This window comes from Aquarana catesbeiana, linkage group LG13 (assembly GCF_042186555.1).
Source record: "Aquarana catesbeiana isolate 2022-GZ linkage group LG13, ASM4218655v1, whole genome shotgun sequence".
Lineage (NCBI taxonomy): Eukaryota > Metazoa > Chordata > Amphibia > Anura > Ranidae > Aquarana > Aquarana catesbeiana.
Window position 1 is genome coordinate 175,345,449 of NC_133336.1, and position 26,571 is coordinate 175,372,019.

Genomic DNA, 26,571 nt, shown 5'->3' on the forward strand with positions numbered 1-26,571 from the left:
CCTTCAGAGCACATGCCAAAAACAGCGGCTCCCGCACTCATGCCAGAGGCCGCAAACCCGAAAGGAAGAAGGGGGAAGATGTCAGCCGTCTCAGCGTTGACATTGCGGCGCAGGAGCGTTTTGTTCTAAGGTGAGTTTCTCATAATGTGCTAGTATGCATCGCATAATATTGCCTTGCAGGATTTTTTTTTTCTTTTAAGCACCAGTGATTTACAACTATTTTAAATAAAATAAGGAGGTGATAGAGAACTAAGACATAAACAAAAACAGGTCTAATGGATCTATAATACATTTATGATTGTTTTTCCTTCCTTACAGGATTGTTCTTTTTTTTTATATTATTATTGTAGATGATAAACAAGCATATGCAGAGATGATCCAGCCAGGCTGGCATCTGTTTTTAGTTTGGCATGTTTACATATGATGCCTTATGATTTTTTTCAAAACGTGATTGGTTAGCTTAAAATTATGTAATTTCCACTGTATATACTATACATATAATAGATTGTTGGAAGGGAATTTTCCCTTAGCTTAGTGAATGTGGTGTAAAATTCACTTTGTAACAAATACCCAATCATGTGCAAGGAAAATTTTTAAAAAATTATATTTTTCTTGCACGTGATTGGATGAAGTCAACAGAGATTCAAGTCAACATAGATTCACCACATTTACAAAGGTATGGGGAAATTTACCTTCCAACGTGAATAGCTTACTTGCCTTTAGTTAATCAACCCCTATATTAATGCTTGATACATTATATTGAGTTGGATGTAGCGTTGGCTGGCTGGAGGGTGTCTTCCCAAAACTGTTGCCACTAGTTACTACTTCTACGTAAGTAGATTATTATTGCCACAGTCTTCTGTCTGTATACTAGTTGATATAAGAGGGACAATGGCCAAAACCTGCTGACGTATACCATGACACAGCTGATGAGCGCTGTCGACCACCAATGAGTTTGCCATAAATACTGTCACAGTCATGTTTCCTTTGACAAATAAAAGCCAACTATATAATTTCAATTTATAATTTTGCTATATCGTTCTCTACAGAAGTCATCATTATAAAGTATTATTATGTTACATATAGCATAGTATTTTTGCTATTTCCTGTTACACAAATTGCATCAGTCAAAGCAAGTGATATGCAGTAACTTGTAAAAGTAAAGAAAAAGAGATTTTAGCAATTTTGCATTAGATCAGTTGTTACATTAGTGCTTGTTTATACAGTCTTTTGTTTATGTCGGAATTGCTTTTCTCCACATATAAGTAAATAGGAATGTAAAAGCAGCTTGAAGCAACTTGATGCAATTTATAAGGAGGTCAAATTTCCCTGTGAAGGAACCTAATGCATCTGAAAGAATGCTGCATTGTCCCATCTACACAAGCCCTTGCTTTGTCCTTTGTACTATCAGAATTCAACCAAGTGCAAGGTCTTTTTTTATTGGCTGCTATGGGTCAATGTACCTAAAAATAAGCACTTATAGGCTAAGTTCACTTTTCCAGGAAGGAGTTCAATAAATCTCTACCAACACTTTTTTTTTGACAATCTGGCCCTTTAACCACTTCAGCCCGGAAGGATTTACCCACTTCTTGACCATGGTTTTTTTTGCGATACGGCACTGCGTCGCTTTAACCAAGCGAGACTGCGACATTGTGGCAGACAGATCGAACACTTTTGACACTTTTTTGGAACCAGTAACATTTATATAGCGATCAGTGCTATAAAAATGCACTGATTACTGTGTAAATGTCACTGGGAGGAAAGGGGTTAACACTAGGGGGCGATCAAGGAGTTAAGTGTGTTCCCTAGGGAGTGTTTCTAACTGTGGGGGGATGGGACTGCCTGGAGAAGGAGACAGATTGCTGTTCCTAAGCATTAGGAACAACAAATCTGTCTCCTTAACCCTGACAGAATAGAGATCTGTCTGTTTACATTGACAGATCTCCGTTCTGTCTCTGTCAGGAGCGATTGTGGGTGCCCGGCGGACATCGCGGCCGCTGGGCACGCGCAGTTACTCCTCCTATAAAGTGGCCCTATTATTGCACCAGATTAAAAAATAAATTACCTCCAGTTCATTGATAATGAAACTGGTGGTAATTAGGACTTAGAGTAAGCTGGCATACAGAGACAGGCAGAGTGCTGGTCCTTGTAGGCAGTGTAGCAGAGCTGCGCGGCAGATTTGTTGCTGGTTCCCTCTCCCTGTCACTGGTTGTTAAGGACGCTGAGTGGGCAGAGCCTGATGGGGAAGCTGCAACACTAGTCTGTACCTGTCTTCAACAGGTACATGAATCTGTCACCTGCACCAACGTTTGTTGTGTGGAGGCACATTGGATTTCTAAAGACTGCCTTAGACGCTCCCCTCCTTCCTCCTTGGCACATCAGTTTTTGGGGAGGAGCGGGTACCTGGTGTAGATAGGTACCCGCTTCCCCACGTCCGCTCAGATCGGAGCAGGAGTTCGCCTCCCGTAGCCTTCTGGGACACATCACAGGTCCCAGAAGACTGCAGGACCATTCACAAAGTGCTGCACGGCTCACACATGCGTAGTTGGAAGTTGACTTTGAAGCTTCAAGGCTTCACTGCCGCTTCCCCTTAGTGTTAAGATGCTGGCGCCTGGACCCAAAACCGATTGAAGAATCGTCTCGGTGAGGACAGTGCTGGATCCTGGGGCAAGTAAGTGTCCTTATATTAAAAGTCAGCAGCTATAGTATTTGTAGCTGCAGAGTTTTAATTTTTTGGGGGAAGACTGGTGCTCCTCTTTAAGGAGTTCTGTTCCCCAGAGGACATAGTACATGTACTACTTTGTCCTACCTTTCTATGTGCTGTCTACAGAGCACTCCTCCTGCCTCCTGGCCATCCGTCAATGCAGCTAGCAAGTAGACAGTTGCTTTGACAGATGACACTTATCCCTATCTCCAAGCACTTGCCCCAAGACAAGTGTCTCATGAGGAATGCGGGGATTTAAGGGTAAGCTTGTCAGCTAAAATGCTGCAGGCAAGTGTGTGAATGCTTGGAGAAGAAAAAAGTGGTGTCTGTCAAAGCAGCCATCTGCTTGCTAGTTGCATTGTTGGACGGCCAAGGAGGGAGGAGAGGTGCTCAGTCTAACCTCACAGCTAGCCTTAGACAGTACATAAGAAGATTGGATAAAATAGAACAGAAGACATTATTAAAAATGGAAGTGAGAGTACTTCTTCCTAAAATGTCATACCTGTACACTGTACATGGCCTCTCTCAAGGCTTTAAAAAAAAATAAAAAATAGTGTAAACATTCCTACCTATCTTATCTAGATGCCAGGACGTGTTGTATGTTAGGAACACGCTTCTGGCAATGCACAAATGAGCACACTGATGGATTCAAATCCTGCGTGTGCGCTATGAGCTCTCTCAAAGCTGCGACTATGCTCAGAGGGAAAGAAAAAAACTGTGAGTATGTTCATTCCTGCAGTGCTGGGGGCGCCTACCCAATGTGCAGCACGCCTTGGCCACTAGGCAGAACCGGGACAGTTGCTCACATTGGAGGTTTTCTTAAAAGCTTAGGAGAGGCTGTACATGGCCTACAGGTATGCCCTCAAAACCTGCACAATTATTTTTAATCTACTGAAGACCCAAGAATACATGGAACTTTTTCGGACTGGTGAACTTAGACTTCAAAGTTTATATCTAGCCCGGACTAGCGGACAGTTAGAGTTCCTGCCAGTTTTTTTTTTTCCTTTTTATGTCTGTGGCACCTTTTTGGAGAATTTCCCATACCTCCTGTCCCCCTGATAACATTGTCACCAGTATAGGAAATGCGGGGAAATTTCTTTAAAAGCAGCATAGTGGCAATAAAAATAAGTTCTGTCAATAGAGCAAGCTTTCCACTGCTGTCTGAGTCTCTCACGATTTCTCACGTCCTACCGCAGTGGCAACGTTGTTACCAGAACAGGAGGTGGAGGGAAATCTCTCAATGGACAAAGCAGGAAAGGTCTCAAATTTTTCCCTAGTCTGTCCAAAACTAAAAAAAAAGTTGTGTCTTGGGATACACAATAAGAATGATTTTGGAAACAACATTTAGACGGGAGCAGTGTTTTACCGTCTTGTCCTTTAACACTGACATCATGTTCTATTAACAGTGTCAAGGGATATAGGAGCCTCCCACAGTGGTCTGTCATTGTTCTTGCATGAACTTTGTTTCCTCACAGCTGCATGTAAGACCCACTCACTCGCTTCCCTGCAGATCCATATATTACATGCCTTATCTGTGTGCAAAGCTTCTTATAATTAAGGTTTTATTTTCTGCAAGGTTCTGTATACTGTGTGGGTTATAGCAGTTTCCTTCTGGACAATTGTTCTGCTTCTATTCTGTATTTTCACTTCTTTTTTTATTTTTCTTCCTTTACCTCCCAACTTCCACCTTTTGTCCCATTTGTGGTCCTTTCCTTCCTGTTCCTTTTTTGCCTCTTTCCTCCATGCCACCAGACCCCAGCCCCTATCCCACCCATTCAGGCCTGGACCACGCTGTCGTTGGAGGAGTGGTAGCCGTGATTGCCTTTCTGCTGTTCTGTCTGCTCATTGTCTTGGCACGCTACTTGATCAGACACAAAGGTAAGATCCATCCTAGACCTCTCCATCTCATCAGTCCAAATCATCAGGGTCTTCATTGGAGGTATAAATGAGACCTGCCTAAAGTATATGTAAGCCAAACTCTTAAGTCTCCTCTAAGATTAAAAATGTTAACGTAATTTCAAAAGTCACATTTAATTCTTTCAAAAGTGCAGCTTTCAAAAAAATATCTGCTGATTCTGCCATTAAAGTGGCTTCCACTTTATGCCCTCCACCCTCTCCTCTTTTTTTTTTTCTGGGGGGGGGGCAGGTACCTGTTTTGGACAGGTACCCGCTCCTGTCTTCTACCGGAGGTCACCCTTCCCCACCCGCAACCTTCTGGGACATGGCATAGGCCCGATAACATTGTGGGACCATTCAAAAAGCACTGCGTGGAAGTCAGCTGTAAAGCTGCAAGGATTCACAGCTGACTTCCCACAGTTAACATGCCAGCGCCAGGGACCCAAAGACTGGCGAAGAACCGACCCAGGTGAGGACAGCACTTGATCCCTGGACAGGTAAGTGTCCTTTTATTAATAGTCAGCAGCTACAGTATTTTTAGCTGCTGACTTTTAGTTTTTTTTCAAACACAGTGAAGATCTTCTTTAAGGTCTTTGTTCAGGCACTTTCTCTTTTAGGGTGACAATGCTCTGTCCCTAACAAATGTCAATATCCCTATCGCACATGTTCTTGGAATAGGCTTTAGGATAGCCAGCGCTGCAGCAGCAATTAGCTGGAGACTTTTGGACATATTTGCCAGCACAACACAGATCTTCAAATATTGTCCAAAATGTTTTTATTGAAGGATAATCACATCGCAGCAAGGAAGTGCAACATTTCGGAGCCACACAGGACCCCCTCATCTGACATGTCATCATCAGGGGGTCCAGCACAGTTCTGAAACGTTTCTTCTGCACTTTCAAGCTGTGATGTGATCATTCTTCAACAAAAACCTTTTGGAAAATATTTGAAGATCCGTGATGTGCTGGCAAATATGTACAATGTTCTGTCCCTTTCTCCTAACTGTGTTCCTGCATTGTCACTTTGTTGTAATGGCTTCCAATAGAGTATGTGGATATAAACAGGATATACTGTATCTGCAAAGAAGCTGCAGGAGATCAGCAATGAATGATCAAAACAAGTACGCATAACAGTTGTTTGGGATACACGATACTTTAGCAAACTAAATGTGATTTATATAGGGTTTACAACTACTTTAACGTGCCATCCAAAAGTTTTTTTTGGATTTGGCTAGAGTGAGGAAGGGTTATATTCTCTGTCTTCTTTCTATTTTTGTCTGTGTCCCCATTGAGGAGATTGTCTTTCACTTTCTGTCCAAGTAGCATTCAAGCCATCACTGTTAGCTGTAATCTTGTTGTCACTCTCATGCTTGAATTCCTCATACACCAGCTGGCCATACACCAGTAGAATATTGTTTTAACATTTGTGTGGAAGGTTAGAAAAATTCTGTTAGAGCATTCATACAAAAACAAGAACATGGTCACGGGACTTTAAATGAGACTAAACACTTATAAACAGTTACATGATTACAAATTTATTGCATAATAGTAAAATTAATTTTAACGATTTGCTAGACATAATAAAATACCAACAACAAAAGAAAAGATATATTGAACTGATCCATAATAAGTAGTCATAATAAACATAGTCAGTTCATAAAAGTTTTTAATGTTTGTATACATGATGTTTGATAGAGATACATGATTTGGCAGATAGAAATGCATAAAGGCAAAATTCATAACGATCCACAAATTTCTTGACATCCTATAACTCGTTTACGCGTTTCGTGGATTCATTTCCACTTCCTCAAGAGTAGATGCAAAGAATTATAGGTCAGCTCCAAAGGAGGGGGGATAGAGAAAGAGCCTAGCAGTTCTGTAGGTGTGGGGTACCAGGGAATTTCTACCCCATGGGGGACGAAACAGAGGGCGAGCCAAGGTTTCATAATAAGGAGAATCCATAGCTTGTGTATATAGATGATGGCACAACAGGCCAGCAACATTATGTGAAGATCAATAGTAGGGAAGAAGGTTCACTGTGTCCCCCAGTCAGAAATAGCAAAGAGCAGAGCTGTCAGAGCATTCAGTGCCATTATGGCCTCTACATATTTCATATGAAAACCTAAAAATTTTCTTTCAATTACAATGCCAGTGTTTTGAATCCTACACTCGATTTTGGGATTCCATACACATCACAGAAGTAATTTTTTTCTGAACAAAAACCACATTTACAGTTAGAATTTTGTTTGTTAAAGAAACATTTCCTATCCTTATCATATGATTTTCCTTGTTGCTATGGTTGAAAAAAAAAAGTTAATATACCTCTCTTGTTTCAAGTAATGAATGTGTCTTATACACAAAAAAGATTTTCTTGAAAAGCTATAACAATACAACTTAAAATAATTGGAAGTGATTGCAGTGCCGTGCACACAATTCATACTTCAAAATAAGTATCTATTTCATAAATTCATATCACACACCAATCAGATAAGTAAAAATATTTAATGTAAAAAATATGTATAAATAAACTCCAAATCCCTCAAGTATTCTTATTACAATCTATTTGTTCAAAAAAAAATTTTATAACTCATAAAATTCTGTAAAATCCACTTAAATCTCCAAAAGTGCTCATACAGTGGGGGAAAAAATATACAGAGGCAGAAATAAAAAAAAAAAAAAATCCTGAAAAACAGCTGAGGGAAGGAGGTTCATACCCAAGATTTGACGGTACATGGCCCCGTCCATCGTCCCTTTGATGTGGTGAAGTTGTCCTGTCCCCTTAGCAGAAAAACACCCCCAAAGCATAATGTTTTCCATCTTCATATTTAACGCTGGGGATGGTGTTCTTGGGGTCACAGACAACATTCCTCCTCCTCCAAACACGGCGAGTTGAGTTGATGCCAAAGAGCTTGATTTTGCTCTTATCTGACCACAACACTTTCACCCAGTTCTCCTCTGAATCATTCAGATGTTCATTAGCAAACTTCAGACGGGCCTGTACATGTGCTTTCTTGAGCAGGGGGACCTTGCGGGCACTGCAGGATTTCATTCCTTCACGGCGTAGTGTGTTACCAATTGTTTTCTTGGTGACTATGGTCCCAGCTGCCTTGAGATCATTGACAAGATTCTCCCATGTAGTTCTGGGCTGATTCTTCACCGTTCTCACGATCCTTGACACTCCACAAGGTGAGTTCTTGCATGGAGCCACAGACCGAGGTAGATTGACAGTTATTTTGTGATTCTTCCATTTGCGAATAATCGCACCAACTGTTGTTGTCCCCTCACCAAGCTGCTTGGCGATGGTCTTGTAGCCCATTCCAGCCCAGTGTAGGTCTACAGTCTTGTTCCTGGCATCTATGGACTGCTCTTTGGTCTTGGCCATGGTGGAGAGGTTGGAATCTGATTACTTCTGTGAACAGGTGTCTTTTGTACAGGTACCAAGCTGAGATTAGGAGCACTCCCTTTAAGAGAGTGCTACTAATCTCAGCTCGTTACATGTATAGAAGGCACCTGGGAGCCAGAAATCTAGCCAATTGATAGAGGATCAAATACTTATTTCATTCATTAAAATGCAAATAAATGTATAACTTTTTTGAAATGTGTTTTTCTGGATATTTTTTCTTTGTTATTCTGTCTCTCACTGTTAAAATAAACCTACCATTAAAGTTATAAACTGATAATTTCTTTGTCAGTGGGCAAACATACAAAATCAGCAGGGGATCAATTACTTTTTTTCCCTCACTGTATATGAAATCTTCCAAAGTGCAAGTTTGATAGCCCAGTGTTTACTCAATGCTCAGTGATTCACACCCCTTGAGATTGTAACTCACCAGATCTCTATGCCTCAATATTTAAAGATCGGCATTAAGCACATTAGGATCTACCAATATGTCCGCTTTCCTCCAGGGCACACTCTCTGACTCTGATTGCTACTCCAGTTCTCATCCACAGGGTAAGTATGAAAACAGAAGGAAGCAAACACAATAGTATAATTCTGTATAACAAACAAGGTTTTAAAGCAACACTACATGCAAGATAAAAAGGATTGAATCACATGTAACAAACAAGTCTCTCAGTACCTCTCAGCTTGCAGGGTCAGATATGATATATATATATATATATATATATATATATATATATATATATATATATATATAGCTGGATGTATCACTCTACCCAGTGATCTCAGGTCAACAAGACAGCCTGTACACAACGTCCACTCCTAGGTCATGCCCCAACGAGTTTCGTCCAGTGAGAGACTTTTACCAGAGGATCCTCTTGAGAGCACCTTTAGAGATTTAAGTGGGTTTTACGGACTTCTTAAATTAGTTCATTGCACAAATAGATTGTAATAAGAACATGTGGGGAATTTGTAGATTTGTAGTTTATTAATGCATTTTTTTATATGCAGTATTTTTATTTACCAGCTGGTGTGTTATATGAAAATATTAATTTGATTATATTTTAAAGTAAATAAAGTAAATAAATAAATTATTGTGTGCACAGAGCTGCAATCAAATACAATTATTTTGTGTGGGATTGTTATACAGTTGTGCTCAAAAGTTTGCATACCCTGGCAGAAATTGGGAAATATTGGCATTTATATTGAAAATATGACTAATTATGCCAAAAAATTGTCTTTAATTCAAGGATAGTGATCACACGAACCAATTTATTATCACGTTTTTTGGCTTCTAAAATCATAATGATAACAGAAATCACCCAAATGGCCCTGATGAAAATTTACATACCCAGGAATGTTTGGCCTTGGTACAGACACAGAATGTGGCACACACAGGTTAAAACGACTCTAAAAGGTTAATTTCCCACATTTGTGGCTTTTTAAATTGCAATTAGTGTCTGTGTATAAATAGTCAATGAGTTTGTTAGCTCTCACGTGGATGCACTAAGCAGGCTAGATACTAAGCCATGGGGAGCATAAAAGAACAGTCAAAATACCTGCATAACAAGGTAATGAAACTTTACAAAGATGGAAAAGGATATAAAAAGATATCCAAAAGCCTTGAATATGCCAGTCAGTACTGTTCAATCATTTAATAAGACGTGGAAAATTTGGGGATCTCTAGATACCAAGCCATAGTCAGGTAGATCAAGAAAGATTTCAGCCACAGCTGTGACAGGAATTGTTCGGGATACACAGAAAAACCAACAGGTAACCTCAGGAGAAATACAGGCTGCTCTGGAAAAATATGGTGTGGTTGTTTTTAAGGAACACAATACGATGATACTTGAACAAAAAAAAAACTGCATGGTCAAGTTGCCAGAAAAAAGCCTTTACTGCACAAGTTCCACAAAAAGCCTGGTTACAATATGCCCAACAACACCTTGACATGCCTCATTGGGTTTTTTTGTGGCATTGGAGCAGAAAAAGCTTCCTTCTGGCATCTTGTTTAAGTATTATTGAATTGTGCTCCTTAAAAACAACCACACTGTCTTTTTGAAGAGCAGCCTGTATTTCTTCTGAGGTTACCTGTGGGTTTTTCTTGGTATCCTGAGCAATTCTTCTGCCAGTTGTGGCTGCAATCTTTCTTGGTCTACCTGACCTTGGCTTGGTATCAAAAGAGCCCCGAATTTCCACTTTTTAATAAGTGATTAAACAGTACTGACTGGCATATTCAAGGCTTTTGGTATCTTTTTATATCCTTTTCCATCCTTATAAAGTTCCATTACTTTGTTACGCAGGTCTTTTGACTGTTCTTTTCTACCTCCTCATGGCTCTGTGTCTAGCCTGCTTAGGGCATCCAAGTGAGAGCTAAAACAAACTCATTGACTATTTATACACAGACACTAATTGTGATTTAAAAAGCCACAAATGACATAAATTAACCTGTAAATGCCATTTTAACTTGTGTGTGCCGCCTTCTATGTCTGTACCAAGGCCAAACATTCCAGGGTATGTAAACTTTTTATTAGGGCCATTTGGGTGATTTCTGTTATTATTGTGATTTAAAAAGGATCCAAAAAACTATGGGTGTTATTTACTAAAGGCAACTCCACTTTGCACTATAAGTGCAAACTACAAGTGCAAAGTGCACTTGAAATTGCACTGAAAGTGCACTTGGAAGTGCAGTCGCTGTAGATCCGAGGGGGACATGCAAGGAAAATAAAAAACAGCATTTTGGCTTTCACGTGATTGGATGATAAAATCAGCAGAGCTTCCCCTCATTTCAGATCTACCCCTCAGATTTACAGCGACTGCACTTCCAAGTGCAATTTCAAGTGCACTTTGCACTTGTAGTTTGCGCTTGTAGTGCAGAGTGCATTTACCTTTCGTAAATAACCTCCTATGTGATAATAAATGGCACGATCAGTCATATTTTCAATATTAATGCCAACATTTCATAATTTCTGCCAGGGTATGCAAACTTTTGAGCACAACTGTAGATATGGTTAAAGCCTGTCATCAACTTAACCCCATTAACTATGAGAAAAATGAAAGAGTGTTTCAAAAGACATTTTTTTCTAACCAAATTCTACTGTTGTATGGCCAGCTTTCATTACGAAATGTCAAGGAAGATAAAAATGATACTGTAGTATAGCCTATTTGTCTGTTGGTTGCAGTTAAGTCATATATAAGGGCTCATTCACACCCTGCTGCTCATACATTTTCACGCATTGACGCACACAGCGTCAAGGCAACCCATTCATTTTGAATGGGCTGTTAAGACACCTCATCTCATAAAACATCTCATATTTTTGACAGTGCAGCACACCACAATGCACAAAGTATTCATATTTCTGCACTACGTGTTATTAGTGAAGTGCATTTTTTTCATGTTTGATTTTTTGTTTTTTTGTTTTTCTGTGTATGTGCATTGGGTTACCACAACACACAACAATCAGCCTTAATTTTATGACTACCCACCTAATATTGAGTAGGTCCCCCTTTTGCCACCAGAGCAACCCTGACCCATCAAGGCATGGACTCCATTAAAGCTCTGAAGGTATGCTGTGGTGTCTGGCACCAAGTCGTGAGTAGCAGATCCTTTAAGTCCTGTAAGTTGTGAGGCGGAGCCTCCACAGATCAGACTTGTTTTTCCAGCACATTCCACAGATGGTGGATTGGATTGAGATCTGGAGAAATTGGAGGCCGAATCAAGACTTTGAACTCGTTGTGTTCCTCAAGCTATTCTTGATTTTTGCAGTATAGCAGGGCACATTATTTTGCTGAAAGAGGCCACTGCCATCAGGGAATACCTAACCATTGGTCAGCAACAATATTTAGGTAGGTAGTACGTGTCAATTAACATCCAAATGAATGGCAGGACCCAAGTTTTCCCAGCAGAACATTGCCCAAAGCATCATGCTGACTCCACACTTGCCTTTTTTCCCATACAACATCCTGGTGCCATCTCTTCCCCAGATAATTGATGCACACACACCTGGGCCATCCACATGATGTAAAAGAAAATATGATCCATTAGACCAGGCCACCTTCTTCCATTGCTCCGTGGTTCAATTCCGATGCTCTAATACCCATTGTAGGTACTTCTGGCTGTGGACAAGGGTTAGCATGGGCACCCTGGCTGATCTGCGGCTACACAGCCCCATATGCAACAAACCGCGGTGCCCATTTTTTTGCTTTCAACACATAACCTTCAGGAACAACATGTTTACTCGCTGCCTAATATATCCCACCAACTTTCAGATGCCATTGTAACAAGATAATCAATATTATTCACTTAAACTCCCAGTGCTCATAGAGTTGTTGCTAATTGGTTTATACACTAGAGTTGATTTACTAAAACTGGAGAGTGCAAAATCTGGTGCAGCTCTTCATAGAAACCAGCTTCCAGGTTTCTTGTCACCGCTTAATTAAAGGAGAAGTCCAGCCTCAGCTTGTTTGATTGGGATTCTCCTAAGGGTCACAGGAGTACAATTCATTTTGCACTCCTGTGACCCGTTTTCAGCAGAGAGCGGTCTGAAGTCCACTCTCTGCTGATGTCACTGCAATCAGTACAGGCACTGCGTCATCCCGACAGGTGCCTGGACGGATAGCCATCTCAGCCTCTCAGCGAGCCACTGAGAGGCTGTGACGGTCGCTCCCCAGCTCAGCCCTCCAGTGAGTGTGGTGGAGCAGAACAGGAGAGCTGCTGATTGACAGTCAGCAGCTCTCTGCTCCGGAAGGTGAGAGAACCGAGCCATCAGCGATGTTCAATGGCTTGGTTCTCAGTGCAGAGACGCCGAGGGACAGCATCCACCTAGGTAAGTATGATTATGGGAAAAAAAGGGATTCCCATGCTTCTCTTTTAACCTCTTTGCGCTTATGGGTAAAACAAATCTTAATGCCTAAGCCCAATTTTGCAACTTTGACATGTATTGGTAAAACTGTACATATCATCACAACTACTTTGTGCATCTGGGTGGATTATACAGCATTTTTTCAGGACAAATTGGGTTTTTCTTGGGCTGATAATGGATATCTCCTGATTTTTTTTTTTTATCATCTAAAAAAAACTGGCCCAAAATAGTAAAAAAAAAAAATTTTTTTAATTTAACTGTATATTTCTTGTTACTACAACAACCTACCACCAAAGAACAACCCAAAATAAATTCTCCTGCTCCTAATGATCGCAGTGATACCACATATGTGTATGTTAGTTGTCATCTGTACACGTAGTACAGCCCAGAAACAATAGTGCGCATTTTGCTTTTTTTTATCCTACCTAAAAACACACTGACCCTGACACTAACTGACACTGATAATAATTAGAGAGAATAAAAATTCTGCCCAAAAAAGACTGACCCTGATATTTGACCCTAATACTAACCTTGGGGCTGACTTAGATCAAACCTTGATTTAGGTATTTTTTTATTTTTAATTTTTTTATTATTATTACTATTATTATTTTTTTTTTTCTACTCACACTTTTTTTCTATCTCTGCAAGGACAGAGAAAGATACAATGCATCTGTCTCGTCCATTCACAAAGACAGAAAACACGGGGGCGGGCTTTACAGTTACTGATCACTGTGATAGCCAATCAGAGGCTATCACAGCGATCAGGTGATACAGAATCAGACGTTCCAGGCCTCGATCGTTAGAACAGGGCCCGGGGCTTTTAGTGAGACCCCGGTCTCTGTGCTGGGAGCCAGCAGTGCGTTGCAATCCCAGCACAAAGGGATATATGCAAATATGCGGCCCCACAGAAAAAAGCCCAGTCCAGTGGGGCCCCATATTTGAGTACGGTCGGTGTTAAGCAGTTAAACAAGCTGAATTTGGAAGCTGATTGACTACCATGCACAGCTGTACCAGATTTTGCAATCTCCAGTTTCAGTAAATCAACCCTATTGTGTTACTGTGTGTTGCAGTAGCATGCATTAATGCTGAGTTCACACCATTGCGAATTGGATGCAGGTTCCCCGTATTCAATTCACAATAGCAGGAGATTTTGACCAGCTCTCTATGGAGCCGGTTCACATATCACCGCAGAGGGTCTGGTACATTTTGCACGCTGTGTACTTTTTGGCCTGCTTCAGGTCCGAATTCAGCCCAAAATTCGGGTTGAAATCGGACCTGAAATTGTGAACCAGGACGCACCAGACCCCTGCTGTGCGCCGCATGCGGCTCATATGTGAACCCAGCCTAAAGTGTAATTTCTACCGCATTTTATAGCAAGCTAAGTGATCAAGCTCTAAGATAACGTATATTATCTAGAGAACAAATGAAAGCCTTATTGTGTATGCTATAATCTCCCATCTTTTGCTAGGAAAAGTCGAGGATGATAATGATGATGTTGCAGTATTGTCTATTTGTCCGTTTTCAGGCACTTATCTTACTCATGAAGCCAAGGGATCAGATGATGCACCTGATGCCGACACAGCCATCATCAACGCAGAGGGCGGACAAGGCGGAACTGATGACAAAAAGGAATATTTCATATAAGCCCAACTCCTCCTCCTGATAATGTAACAACGGCAACAAGATCAACAAATAAGTTAACACCGGGAGAAAAAAAAAAAACAGCATCGGAAGAACAAATTGATACCAATGTCCGGCAACATGTGACTTGGATGACTCTCTTTCTCTAACAGGGCCAAAAACAGGATGGAGGGGAGAGAAAGGGACAGTCGACTGAGAGTTCGTGCTTCTTAAACAAACTTGTACAAAAGTTATTACTAAAAACTCTTTAAAAGGTTAAAAAATTGCTTGCTTAAATCTACATATCTTCAGTGAACGCACTATTCTAACAAAACAAATAATAATCGTGAGTTCAAATATTTTTCGTTTTATTTTCATTTATGATGTGTACAAAGTTTTATGTTTTTATTTTTTACTTTGGAATGTTGGGATTGGGTGGGGTGGGCGGGTCAGCGGGAGAAAGCATATTTAAATATATTTAGTGTTTTTTGTTTTTTGTTCTTTTTTCAGGGTAATTTAAACAGGTAGGATAGGCATTTTCTAGAAAAGAGTGTTATATGTCAGGAATACTCAAAGAGCAATTTCTAAGGTGCCACAATTAAAGCTTCCATTTAAAGACCTGTAATAGCTACGGCTCTCATGATGATCCCTTTTTTTGCAGTCGGTGGGCGGCTTTTAGTTCTGGCTCGAGAAAAGGTTAAATGACCGTGTTGGCACTTGAAGAATGAGACGTTAAGTGAAACACTGGATTGTGGGAAGCTATGTCGAGGGAAGAAAGGTGTAGCTCCCAGTTAAGTCCCCCTGCTCCCGTCATAGTGGTGGTGGGGGGGTAGGTGTCCCTAACCGAGTTTGCTTATGCTAATCAGGGTCTCGGTTTCGCACAGAAAAAAAGAAAAGGCACAGTGTTATTTGTTTAGTGTCATAAATGTTTTTGCTCTGTTTAAATTTTTTTTGGCATTAGCCCAGTCTGAAAACAGGTCTTAATGGAACATTTTTGTATGGTAAGGCTAATGACCGGCCAATCGAAATATTCCATACTGGAATGCTATGGCAAATGAGCTACCATCGTAATTGCTGGTTGAGTTTAATGGAACATTTTGATTGGCCAGTCAGTCAAAAAAAAGGAGAGAAGTGGTACCTTTGGCCATATTTACCACATAAATGCCTCATTTGTTGTTTTAGCAGCGTAGACTCCATTTTTCACAAAACTGACTGCATTATTCATCTGGAAGAGTTACTGATATTAACCAATAAATCTCTGTATAATGTCATACTCTGTATGTACCAGGCTTGGCATAAATTACTATTATTATTTTAATTGTTTTTTTTTTTTTGCTATGTCGCTGTTGCATTGTCCATCCTTTTTATAATGTTGCTTCATTCACAAAGATCTTTATTTAATAACATGGCACAGAAAGCAATGATGTGTAGTAATTAATAGCAACTGATTCCAGCGCTTAGAAGAATACAGTTAGACTAGTGAAAGCTGATTTCTGATCGGTTGCTGTGAATTCTGCACTTTGCATATTGCTCTCTGCCATACTAAATAAAGGCTTATTTACATCAGACTCTTATTCACTATACAAGTGTCTATACATGTTATGAGAATAGTTATAAGCCAGATCTCATTGATATTATCCAGCAAAAGGGCTTTGCTTATTAGCAAATGTACAAGTGTAAGCTGGAAAGGAAATTATTTATGAAAGTAAATTGGTTGCTGTGGCTTACCATATGTTCCTTTCTTGAGTCTTTGTATTGCATGTACCATGGTTGACCATTATCCAATCATCGCATGATAACTGGAACTTATTCTGCTTTCAAACACAATCATCTCCCCTCGAGCCCTGTAAGACTTACTGTTGATTATTGGGTTTAACAAGTAACAGTGCAAGAAGCAGATTACAGTACAGCATAATATAGCAACCAGTCAGAATCATAAATTACGATTGCCTGCTATGAGATACTGTGCAATTAGCACTTTCACATTTGGCTGTTTATTGAATAAGGCCATAGAAGTCCAGCATTATAGGTAAAATATGACCCCGCCTCAGGCTAACAGATTGTTGTCGGCACAGTAGTTAAACTTCCAGAATTCCTTAAGGACTGTTATCACTAGCTTTGTATGCTCCAGCCTGCCCATTCGGTATCCCTGTAGGTTGTTGTTAGCTCCTCTTAGATCCTCTTGGATCTACAATTTACTAGTCTAAACAAAAGCCACCAACATACAGGCACAATAAATTGTTAATTGCTTCCTATCACCACTACCTGGAAGTTTCGAAGGACCAAAGTTATCTGTCACAGCTGAGGCTTCTTTCACCCCAGAAGGCTCTGTGAAGCTGTTCTAGTTATGGGACAAAGGATATCTCTGAAGCTTTGTTATGTGATTTACTCACCCCAGAGCTAGCACAGGTAACAAATGTCAACATTGAAGTCTTTGGCTTCAGAAGAAAGTCTCATTTGAGTAAGGTAACAGCCATCCTGACAGGTTCTCTTGCAACTGCATTGCCTGTTCACGCTGCCTTGCCTAGGTGGCCTAATAGTTTTGCACAGGGAAGAGCTTAAACCCTATCAAGTTAGTATAGCTGTATTTCTGCTATTCGCCCTGATGACAATTGTCATCAACACAGAAAGTGAGGGGAAATCCAAAATGTTTAGAGCTATCTATAGAACTTGAGACAAGGAGAAATCTTTCAACTATGAGACCTCACTTTGGGGATATTTCCTTTAACTTTCTTTTGCATCTTCAAGATGGGAAGTGAAGGGAGATCTCCCCGTGATATAGCAAAAAAAATCTTTCCCTACTCTATCCAAAATTAAAAAGAAATGTTTTGGTTATACATATATTTAAATATCCCAACCAAGGACATCATTGATACTTGTAACTCAACCATTGTACACCATTCCACTGAGAAGAAAACAGGATTGAAAAGGACTGGTAGAAATGAAAAGTGGTATTGTTGACAAGAGCCATCAGTTGGATATTCATTGTTCATGCTCTAACCCATTCTGCATTAAATCAGTTGGAAACTTACTAGTTGTCATTGTCAAAACACACACTTTTTGTTAGGCAGGTTTTTCCCAACCTAATTTGTTGGAACTAGTTACATGAACACCTCAAATGAGAGATACTTTTTCACAAGATACATATGCTTTTTCGGCTCTGCATCTACATGGTTCCACTCCAAGTCCTGTGTCCTAGCTCACAACCCCTTCCATACCAAGATGCTAATACCAAAAATTCCATGTATCCCATAAAAACATGTGACGGTAGTAACCTATTTCACACTTAAGGTTTACGTAAAGAAACATCTCATTCTACAGTCTTCTGCCCACTCTGCTGATGTAAAATCCAGTATTCAAAACTCCTTGACTATTGTATGTGAATGTCTTGGAGGAACAGCTGCTGTGATTACCAGTCATGTAATCAGGCACCTAAGCATGAAATCGCAGCTTATGCCCCGTACACACGAGCGGAATTTCCTTTGGAAAAGTCTTGGATGGTTTTTCCAACGGAATTCCGCTCAAGCTTGCCTTGCATACACACGGTCACACAAAAGTTCTCTGAACTTTCGACCGTCAAGAACGCGGTGACGTACAACACTACGACAAGCCAAGAAAATGAAGTTCAATGCTTCTGAGCATGCGTCAAATTGTTTCCAAGCATGCGTGTTTTTTTGTGCGTCTGAATTGCATACAGACGATCGCATTTTCGGATAGGAACTTTTTCCGACTGAAAAATAGAGAACATACTCTCAATCTTTTGCTGGCTCGAATTCCGCCAGCAAAAGTCCGATGGAGCATACACACGGTCGCATTTTCCGACCAAAAGCTCTCATCGGAGTTTTGCTGGCGGCATTTCCGATCATGTGTGCGCGGCATAAGGGGTGGATCGGAACTTTTTTCTCCTCTTGTGTCCAAATGAAAATGCTTGAAGGCTGCTGAATGATGCTATTTCACATTAGGTTGGCTTTAACTGTAAACCCTTAAAATGAAATGGTTACTCTGTTTTTCAGCATAAGAATTTACAGGCAAAGGTGAGGGGAAATGTTGCTTGTAACAACCATTGAAATTCCATTTTTCATGTATAAGCTAAAATCTGACTGGCTGCCACCGTACATAGGGTGACCACTCTTGCCTTAGTGTGAAAGAAAACTGTAAGCAAAAGTTTAGTACTGCCCTACCTTTGGTGACCAGTCAGATCTAGCTTTTCATTTGCATGACCATACTAGATACTTTCCATCTTTAACCTGCCATTAGATTGGTTGTCATAAATCACAGCGATCATAACATTTGTTCCATGATATTCAATAAATAGATGTGAATTACAGACACTGAAGTGCTGCATTAAAAACCATATATACGTTTTGGTATATAAAATAAATTGGACTGTTCATTTGGTATGGTTGTTAAACCATAGCAATATATTCTTTTCCTGCCTATACACTATGTACATTTGTTGTTTTCACAGAACTTATACCTCAGTATTATCTCTTCCAGTACAGGCCTGCTTAAAACGAAAGAACATCCAAAATTGATTTTCTGGTTTTGAATGGACTTTGGTGTGTTCAGTCTTCCGCAATCATCGTCATACTGTCAGAGATCCAGGAAGGAAGATCGAAGCTCTGCACTCCTCTTGTCCTAATAGTTTATTCAGCTTTTTGCTGGAAGTTGAACTCTGGGCAAATATAAAATCATATTTTAAAGGCTAAGTTCACCTTTTTAAGAAAATTGCCTATAGAGGCATGGGTACCTAATAGTAAAAAAAAAAAAAAAACAGTGCAACTGAAAAATGTAGTTGCCCGACCACTTTTCCCCCACTCCCTGCACCCTATGAGAAAGAAGGTCAGTTGAGACACAAACAAATATATGGATATGAACTTTTATGTGTTTACAGAACTGTCAACTAATCAGGTTTTGATACAGCGTTATCAGTCTAAAAATGCTTGCAGGCACTAGGAACGTGACGGCAAGAGAGGAGAGCAGGGAAATGAACCTTATTGGTGTGGAGATGCTCCTTCACTGTTCAGCCAACACATTGGAGTAGAGAAGGTGACCAACCCATAGCTGTTCCTCTGGAGTTTAACTTGACATATATGGCTATGCTCAACCTTCTGGATTTTCTGCAGGAATAAACACAAAATAGACAAAATAATATGAGTGACCATACCATTAGTACAATGCTTATAGCAATATTTTATGCTGCAGAAAGGGGGGGGGGGCAGAGCTGTTCCACTATCCAAGATCATCAGTCCTCCACAGATTGGCATTTGACTGAATGTACCACTTCCATCCAAAATGGGGAAATCTGTTTTGTTGTAACCAGTTTTCAGGCTTTTATTTACTAACCACTTCCTGTCCACCCTGTACTCCACAAACTTTTTACAATCTGTTTGCTCTTGTTATGCAGCAAATATACAGTATAATATACATATATATGGTCCAGGTGCTTCCCAGTCAGTCTGATTTGCTGTTCTATATTTGTATGTAGATGAAGAAAGAAACATGGCCTTTTTTTTTGGGTTGAAAGAGCTTCCTGCAGGGAGGATACTCCGATATATATGGATGCGTGTCTAAATGACTGTGCTGAATGTAGTTCACTATATGTTTGTACCTTTCTAAAATATATATCTCTCTATATACTCAGTCTGTGAAAATACATCTTATGGGAAGCTTATGGATTCTAATATGGCTCATTATTTTGATGGGTGGATGATGTTCAGCACACACCTGTAGGGGCATTAGCCTAAAAAATGATGTCTTCTGTTAAATGTACATATACCATGTAATTGACAGGTTCACATTATTCTCTAAGTAGGGGTTTTTCTGTACTGCAAGTAGCAGATCACATGCTCTACCCCCCTGGTGATAAGTAACACCTCCTCCTCATGGCTGTACTTGCCCCTGTATAACAGCTTGGGAACAGTGCAGTAATCAATTTTACATTGCTATACTAAGTTCTCACTGTCCAAAGGAGAAGGCAGCTGGGGTCCAGGAGGAAGGGTGAGATTCTGAAAGCTGAAATCCAGGTATGGTTTTTGTTCTATAATGGACCAGTAAGTATACATACAGTATCTCATACCAGTGGGACCGCTCTAAAAGCGGAGGATCACTGTAATAGTTGCCACTACTACACCAATCACCACAGTCTTCCAGCTGCTCTTCTGCATAGTGAACAGAGGAGGTTGCTCATTTGGCATGGCCAGCATTCATAGAACACCTTGTATTTTTTTAACGGATACAGGATTTTCTCTCATTGGACCTGATGGAGGGATGGGGTGTTGATGCCACTTAGAGAATGCCTTTACTATACAGAAGGGCAGCTGCTTGGCACAGTACCCGGTAGACCCTGGTTATCACTGTAGTACCAGCGATTACTACAGTAATTTTTCTGTTTCCACAGCAGTCCCACATGTATGAAATATGTATATTTACATTGGTCCAAGCTGGAGCAATGTAACTATGCAATAAAAACTATACATTTCATACATTTTTAGGCTGCCACTGCAGGGCATCTCCTAAAGGCAACAATTTCAGCTTGCCTCCTCATGGGAACCAGCCCTATTTAAGAAGGAACATGCCTGTCCTGAAACCATAAACAGCAGAACAAAATGGATCCTTGATAGTCTGTTGATAACCATCTTGTAGCTTTTGTGTTCTGTGGCATGTTAGCTTTGGTACAGAAATCTCCATTATCATGTAAGACTACATATGCTAAATAAAGTTTAGTTTGTGTAAATTTGATGGTAGAGGTTGATAGTATGCCAATGTGTTATGTGTGAAAACACTTGCAATTCTGCAACTCCATTTTTTAGGTTCCGTTTGAATTGTTTTAAACACAAAGAAAGTCTAAAACGTTTGATTAAATTACCATAACAAATTACCAAGAAAATAAGATTGGGCCATTTACTTTGATGAAGCCCAGTTGAACTTTTAGTTTAAATCAGCTGAATACATTCCAAGCACAGGAGAACAAAAGGTGCAAACAATCTTACAGTTCATTTTCTTCAAAAAGCAGCCACATTTTGAGTAGAAAATTATGTCCCCTGCCAGCATGGTACAAAGAAAGACCCTTGTTCTCTATGCAGAAATAGTGGTCTCTTTGCAGAGGTCTGACACTCAGCCATGCTGAGTCAGACCTATTGCTCTGCAGCCAACAAAGTTCCTGCCCCCACTGATTGGAGAGCTCTAGCTCTGACTCAATAGGAAGCTTGTCAGACCTCTGCAGACCTTTACTGGTCTACAGACCAGCAACATGCTACTTCCCAGTAGCATGTTGCTGGTGGAAAAGCTTTTCTACTGTGGCTGTGGTTGCTTTCCAAAGAAAATTAATTTAGACTTTGCACACCCTTTATTTTGATGCACCTGGTATATATTTAGCTGATCTCAGCTTGGCTTTAAGGTGGCCAAATATTGCTTTGTTGGTAACTTGCAATTGTAATCTAATCAAAACAAATCCTTTTTTTTGGCGGCGCTGAAGCTAAAATACTACATTGGTTTTCTAGCATGAATAAAAGTGTCCTCCCTTTATCTGGACCTCCTAAATCTACCCTTGGTTTAAAAGGCATTTCCAAGGGAACATGGAAGGCTACGCTCCTCCTACAGTCTCCAGAAAGTGCTTGGTGGACTGAAATATTATCAGGCAAATACCACATTTCCTTTTCCCTGTTGTGCCATAAATACATTGTACTAGATTTTAGCAGTGGGTGATGCTGCAGGACCGATTTGCTATTTCTAACCTGTCCATGGAAGACCTGTTGGAGGGCCAGTCCTTCATCGTTCTTAAACAGAGAAGTTCTCAAGAATTTTACTTTTCTATTATTTTTCTGGAGGTTCCTTTATCTGATGAGGAGCAACTATTACTCAATGCTTCACTTGCATTTGAAATCTGGCTACACTAAGCAAAACAAACAACCACACAATGGGTGCCTTGCTGCTGTTTGCAATAAACTGTTTAGAAGAGATGTTTTAGAGCATCTTTTTCTTTTTTAATTGCCAGATATGTTGTTAATATTATAGCACAGATTTTCTTTTGTGCATGATATTTTCAGAACGTCAGCAAAATTATTGCTACTGAAAGTGTACCAGTACCTTGCTATACAGAACAAAGCAACAGGTTCAGTTCAACCCCCAGCCTCCCTCCCCAGCACCACATGTACCACCTTCCCTACACTCCCCTCTGTAAGCTTGTAAGCTACAAGTTGCTAAACTCTTAGCTCTCAAAGAGCTATGAACTCTACCTACTGTATGTGACAGCACTAATGCTTGGTGATTTTTCAAGTGCTCTTCCATGGTGTGAGTTACATTCTTCTCTATTTCTAGAAGGACTGGGTATTTTATTATTTCTTTGCAGCTGAATGGAACAGTGGGGGTTGATGGAAAGGTGAGTATGTGCTGTTGGCAAGGGGAACGTAAAGTGCACCTGTGCCCAAAACTATGCACATTAAAGTCTTAAACCACTTTAAGGCTAGATGTACACTGTTGTGATTTAATGCACACGCACTGAGGCACATTATGCTGCACATTAATGTGCGTTGTGTTAGGGTTCATTTGACTTGGTTGCCTAATGCACCAAAACGCACCAAAAAAAGTGCATGTACTTTTTTGGTGATCCGGGTACAACTTGCAGTGCTGCTCTAAGCTAAGACAAAGATCTCGCTGCCAGTTGCAGTGAAGGGAGCAGCTGGAGAGGTCGGATTGACTTTACCTGCTCTTTTACTACTTGTTAGGAATATCTTACTATGTCCAGAGTCTTGGCACAGGTGCACTTTAAAGCAGATTTGTTGCATTGCCCTGCCTGAGCAGAACACAGGTTTGTTTTAACTGTTGAGAAAAAAGTTGAGGTTGTGGATTATGGATTAGGTTGAGGTTTGGAGTTAGGGCCTTGAAGCTAGAGATATGGCTGAGGTTTAGAACCAAATTGAGATATAGGTTGAAGGTTAGGGACATGTGTGTGTGTTGAAGCTGGTTGCTAAGGGTCTGAGTTTTAGTTTGAGGCTAAGGTTATGATCAGACCTTTTTTTCTCAAAGAATAGGTGCAGGAACTCCTGCCTTCTGAGTCAGCCTTTGTTTCTACCCCCTACCCACCTCTGAGCAATGTCCCTTGGTTCCACCTTCTACATAACTCCCAGTACTGCCCCTTTTAGAGAATACAGAACCAAATATCATTTTGTGCTGCTAAGTGATTTGTTAATGATAGCGGAATTTGTTTTATATATATATATATATATATATATATATATATATATATATATATGCTAACAAGACAGTAAAATAGAATCTCTGCTGTGAGTAACAATAAACCCCACCCCAGCAATAGACCCCCCCCCAGCAACAATGCTCCCCCACACCAAAAAAACACCCCAGCAACAACAGATCTCCCAGCAGCCAGCATCAATAATCAATAGACCTCTCCCTCACCAGTAGATCCCTTCCAGCAACAATAGACCACCATGCAAAAATAGATCCTTACTAGCAACAATAAATTCCCCCAGAAGCCAGCATCAATAGACTCTCCAGCACACCTTTCCATTACATACATTCATTGCTGCGTTCCCCTGTGTCCCCACGAAAAAAAAGCCCTGGTTATGATAAAGCCTAGTTGTTGCTTTCTAAGTATAATGTTTGCAATCCTTTGCACCTTTGCCTTGTGCCAGAAAAGAGGAAATGTTTTTTGTTCATTGGAGGATACAGCTCAGAGGGCAGACTCCCTGTGTTCCTGGTTGTAGAGGAACGTCAACTGTTATGATCTCACGTGGGGTCAGGCAATCCATTGTACAAGGATATGACAATTACCAAGAACCCTCGTTTCCAGGAACACTCTACCAGGCCGGTAAGTGCATATTAGGCTTTCAACCATCAGGTGTCAATGTTACAGGTTTGTAAGGCGACCACTTGGTCATTGGTTTATAAAAAGTGGATGTGTCAATATTAGCCGGTGCCAGTTTTGGTGTAAACTTTTATAGGCAGCAGTTTCACTGGTCTGTATCATTTTTTTCTTTTAGATGGTTGTCTATATTTTCATTCTGTTTATTTGCCCACTCCATTGTGGCACTGGTTTGAGATGTCCCAGTTAGTAATGATCTAAGGCAGACTTGTGTCCTCCAATGAACAAAAAAGGAAAGAAATATGGTCTTTTGAACTCACCATAAAATCCTTTTTTCTGCGGTCATTGGAAGACAAAGAACCTGTCCCTCTGGTTTGCTGCTGCACATGTGTAAATGCTTAGTTTGTATTACTTGCACTATGTCATGTAATGGAGTTGTCCTGAGCTATGGAGGGGTTTTGGCCACCAGTAGGGGCCACCTCTGGGCTCTTTTCTGTTTTTTTACCGCACATAATGTCCAACATCTGCAGGTGGCAATATATCCAGTTGACGATGATCTAAAACAGAGCTTCAATGAACCTAGAGAATATGATTTCATGGTGAGCACAAAAAAATATATATTTTTTGTGCTCACCATAAAATTCATATGTTTGCATTTATTGGAAGAGACAGCTCTGCTTTTGATAGTCACCTACCGGATGTGGTGCCACCTGCAGAGCTATGTCTTCTAATGAACAAAAGAGAAATTCATATTTGAATCACCCCCCTCACAACATGCTATGCAATTTTTTTTTTTTTTTTAGATACTGACAAGTGGCACTGGTGGTTCTCTTTTGTTCATTAGAATACACAGTTCTGCTCTACCTACTATAGTGCTACCTGCAGAGCTGGGTTCTCCAACAAATGCAGAGAACCTACTGTGAGTAGAAAAATACTATTTTTAAAGTTAGTTGTCAAAATCAAAGGCCATGTTACTGACATATTTCATATTTAAGGCAGTGAAGCAAAATATACTATTTTCTAAATAGCAGGTGTTACCTAAAGCTTCTTGAGGCTCCCAAGGTACACATTTAGTCTAAATGGAATGTTCTTATGCTTTCTTGAAATTTGAAAACTTTTTTTGTTACCAGCATTTTACTGTAGACAGCTATGGATATGCCACTAATGTGGCTTTAAAAAAATCATAAAGGATACAGTTAATAATTCAAAGTATATGTTTTTATTATTATTATTAGTAGTATTACTATTAATATTATTGATGCTGAACTGTAGGTATGAATTTTATTGCATAGTTACACTGGGCCAGCCCTGTACATATTTATGCATTCTCCTACCTGAGCTATCGCTGTGAAAGCTGACAGTCACTTTAGTAGTCGGCACTACTACAAAAATAGCAGTGACCTTCTTCGTCCTGTGCTGAGAGCCTTCCCTTGCATACTGACCACTGAGGCATTTGCTCGGCACCGCCACCATTTACAGAATGCTTTTTTTTGTTTTTTTTATGAATGCAATGGGGGAGATTTACTAAAACTGGAGCACTCAGAATCTGGTTTAGCTGTGCGTGGTAGCCAATTGGCTTCTAATTTCAGCTTGTTCAATTAATAAACCTCAAAGCTGATTGGTTGCTATTCAGAGCTGCACCAGATTTTGCACACTCACGTTTTAGTAAATCAACCCCAATGTGTTCTCTGATGGATGAGATGGAGAGGTGGAGTGCTGACAACACAATTTTTACATCATCCAACCAGAGAATAGCTCGGAGCCAAGCAAGTGACCCTCTTCGGTCAATATGCAAAAGGGAAGCTGCTCGGCACAGGTCCTGAAAAATTGCTTCTATTACTATAGTAGTATAGTATAGTATATAGTATACTATGCCAACTACTACACTAAGGCTCTGTACACACAATCAGATTTTCAGTCGGGAAATGTTGGCTGTCAGGCTGTTGGCGGAAAATCTGACCGTGTGTACGCTCCATCGGACAATTGTTGTCGAACTTTCTGCCAACAAATGTTGGCTAGCATGTCTTCAAATTTTCCGCCAACAAATGCGTGTTGTCGGATTTTCCGATCGCGTGTACACAAGTCCATCGGACAAAAGTCCAAAGTACAAACACGCATGCTCGGAAGCAGAAGTGCTCGGTCTTGTAAACTAGCATTTGTAATGGAGAATTAACATTCGTGACGTGGCAAATTATGAAATCTCCAAATGCAGCGCACATTTCTCTTCTTCTTTAATGGGATAATAATGAAGCTGCTTTGCTGGTGAT

General features: G+C 40.2%; 1 protein-coding gene across 5 annotated transcripts in view; it reads left to right on the forward strand.

The window, feature by feature from the left end:
• The window catches only part of CADM3 (cell adhesion molecule 3), a 642,752-nt gene extending 622,597 nt beyond the window's left edge, over nucleotides 1-20,155 (forward strand). For 4 of the 5 annotated variants that reach the window (XM_073608723.1, XM_073608725.1, XM_073608726.1 and 1 more), the window contains 2 exons: nucleotides 4,457-4,582; nucleotides 14,387-20,155. In XM_073608723.1, coding sequence (XP_073464824.1) covers nucleotides 4,457-4,582; nucleotides 14,387-14,505 — 245 coding nt within the window. In that variant the 3' untranslated portion in view covers nucleotides 14,506-20,155. The remainder of the gene's footprint in view (nucleotides 1-4,456; nucleotides 4,583-14,386) is intronic. The other variant, XM_073608727.1, reaches the window with a different exon arrangement.
• The last annotated feature ends 6,416 nt before the right edge of the window (nucleotides 20,156-26,571 follow it).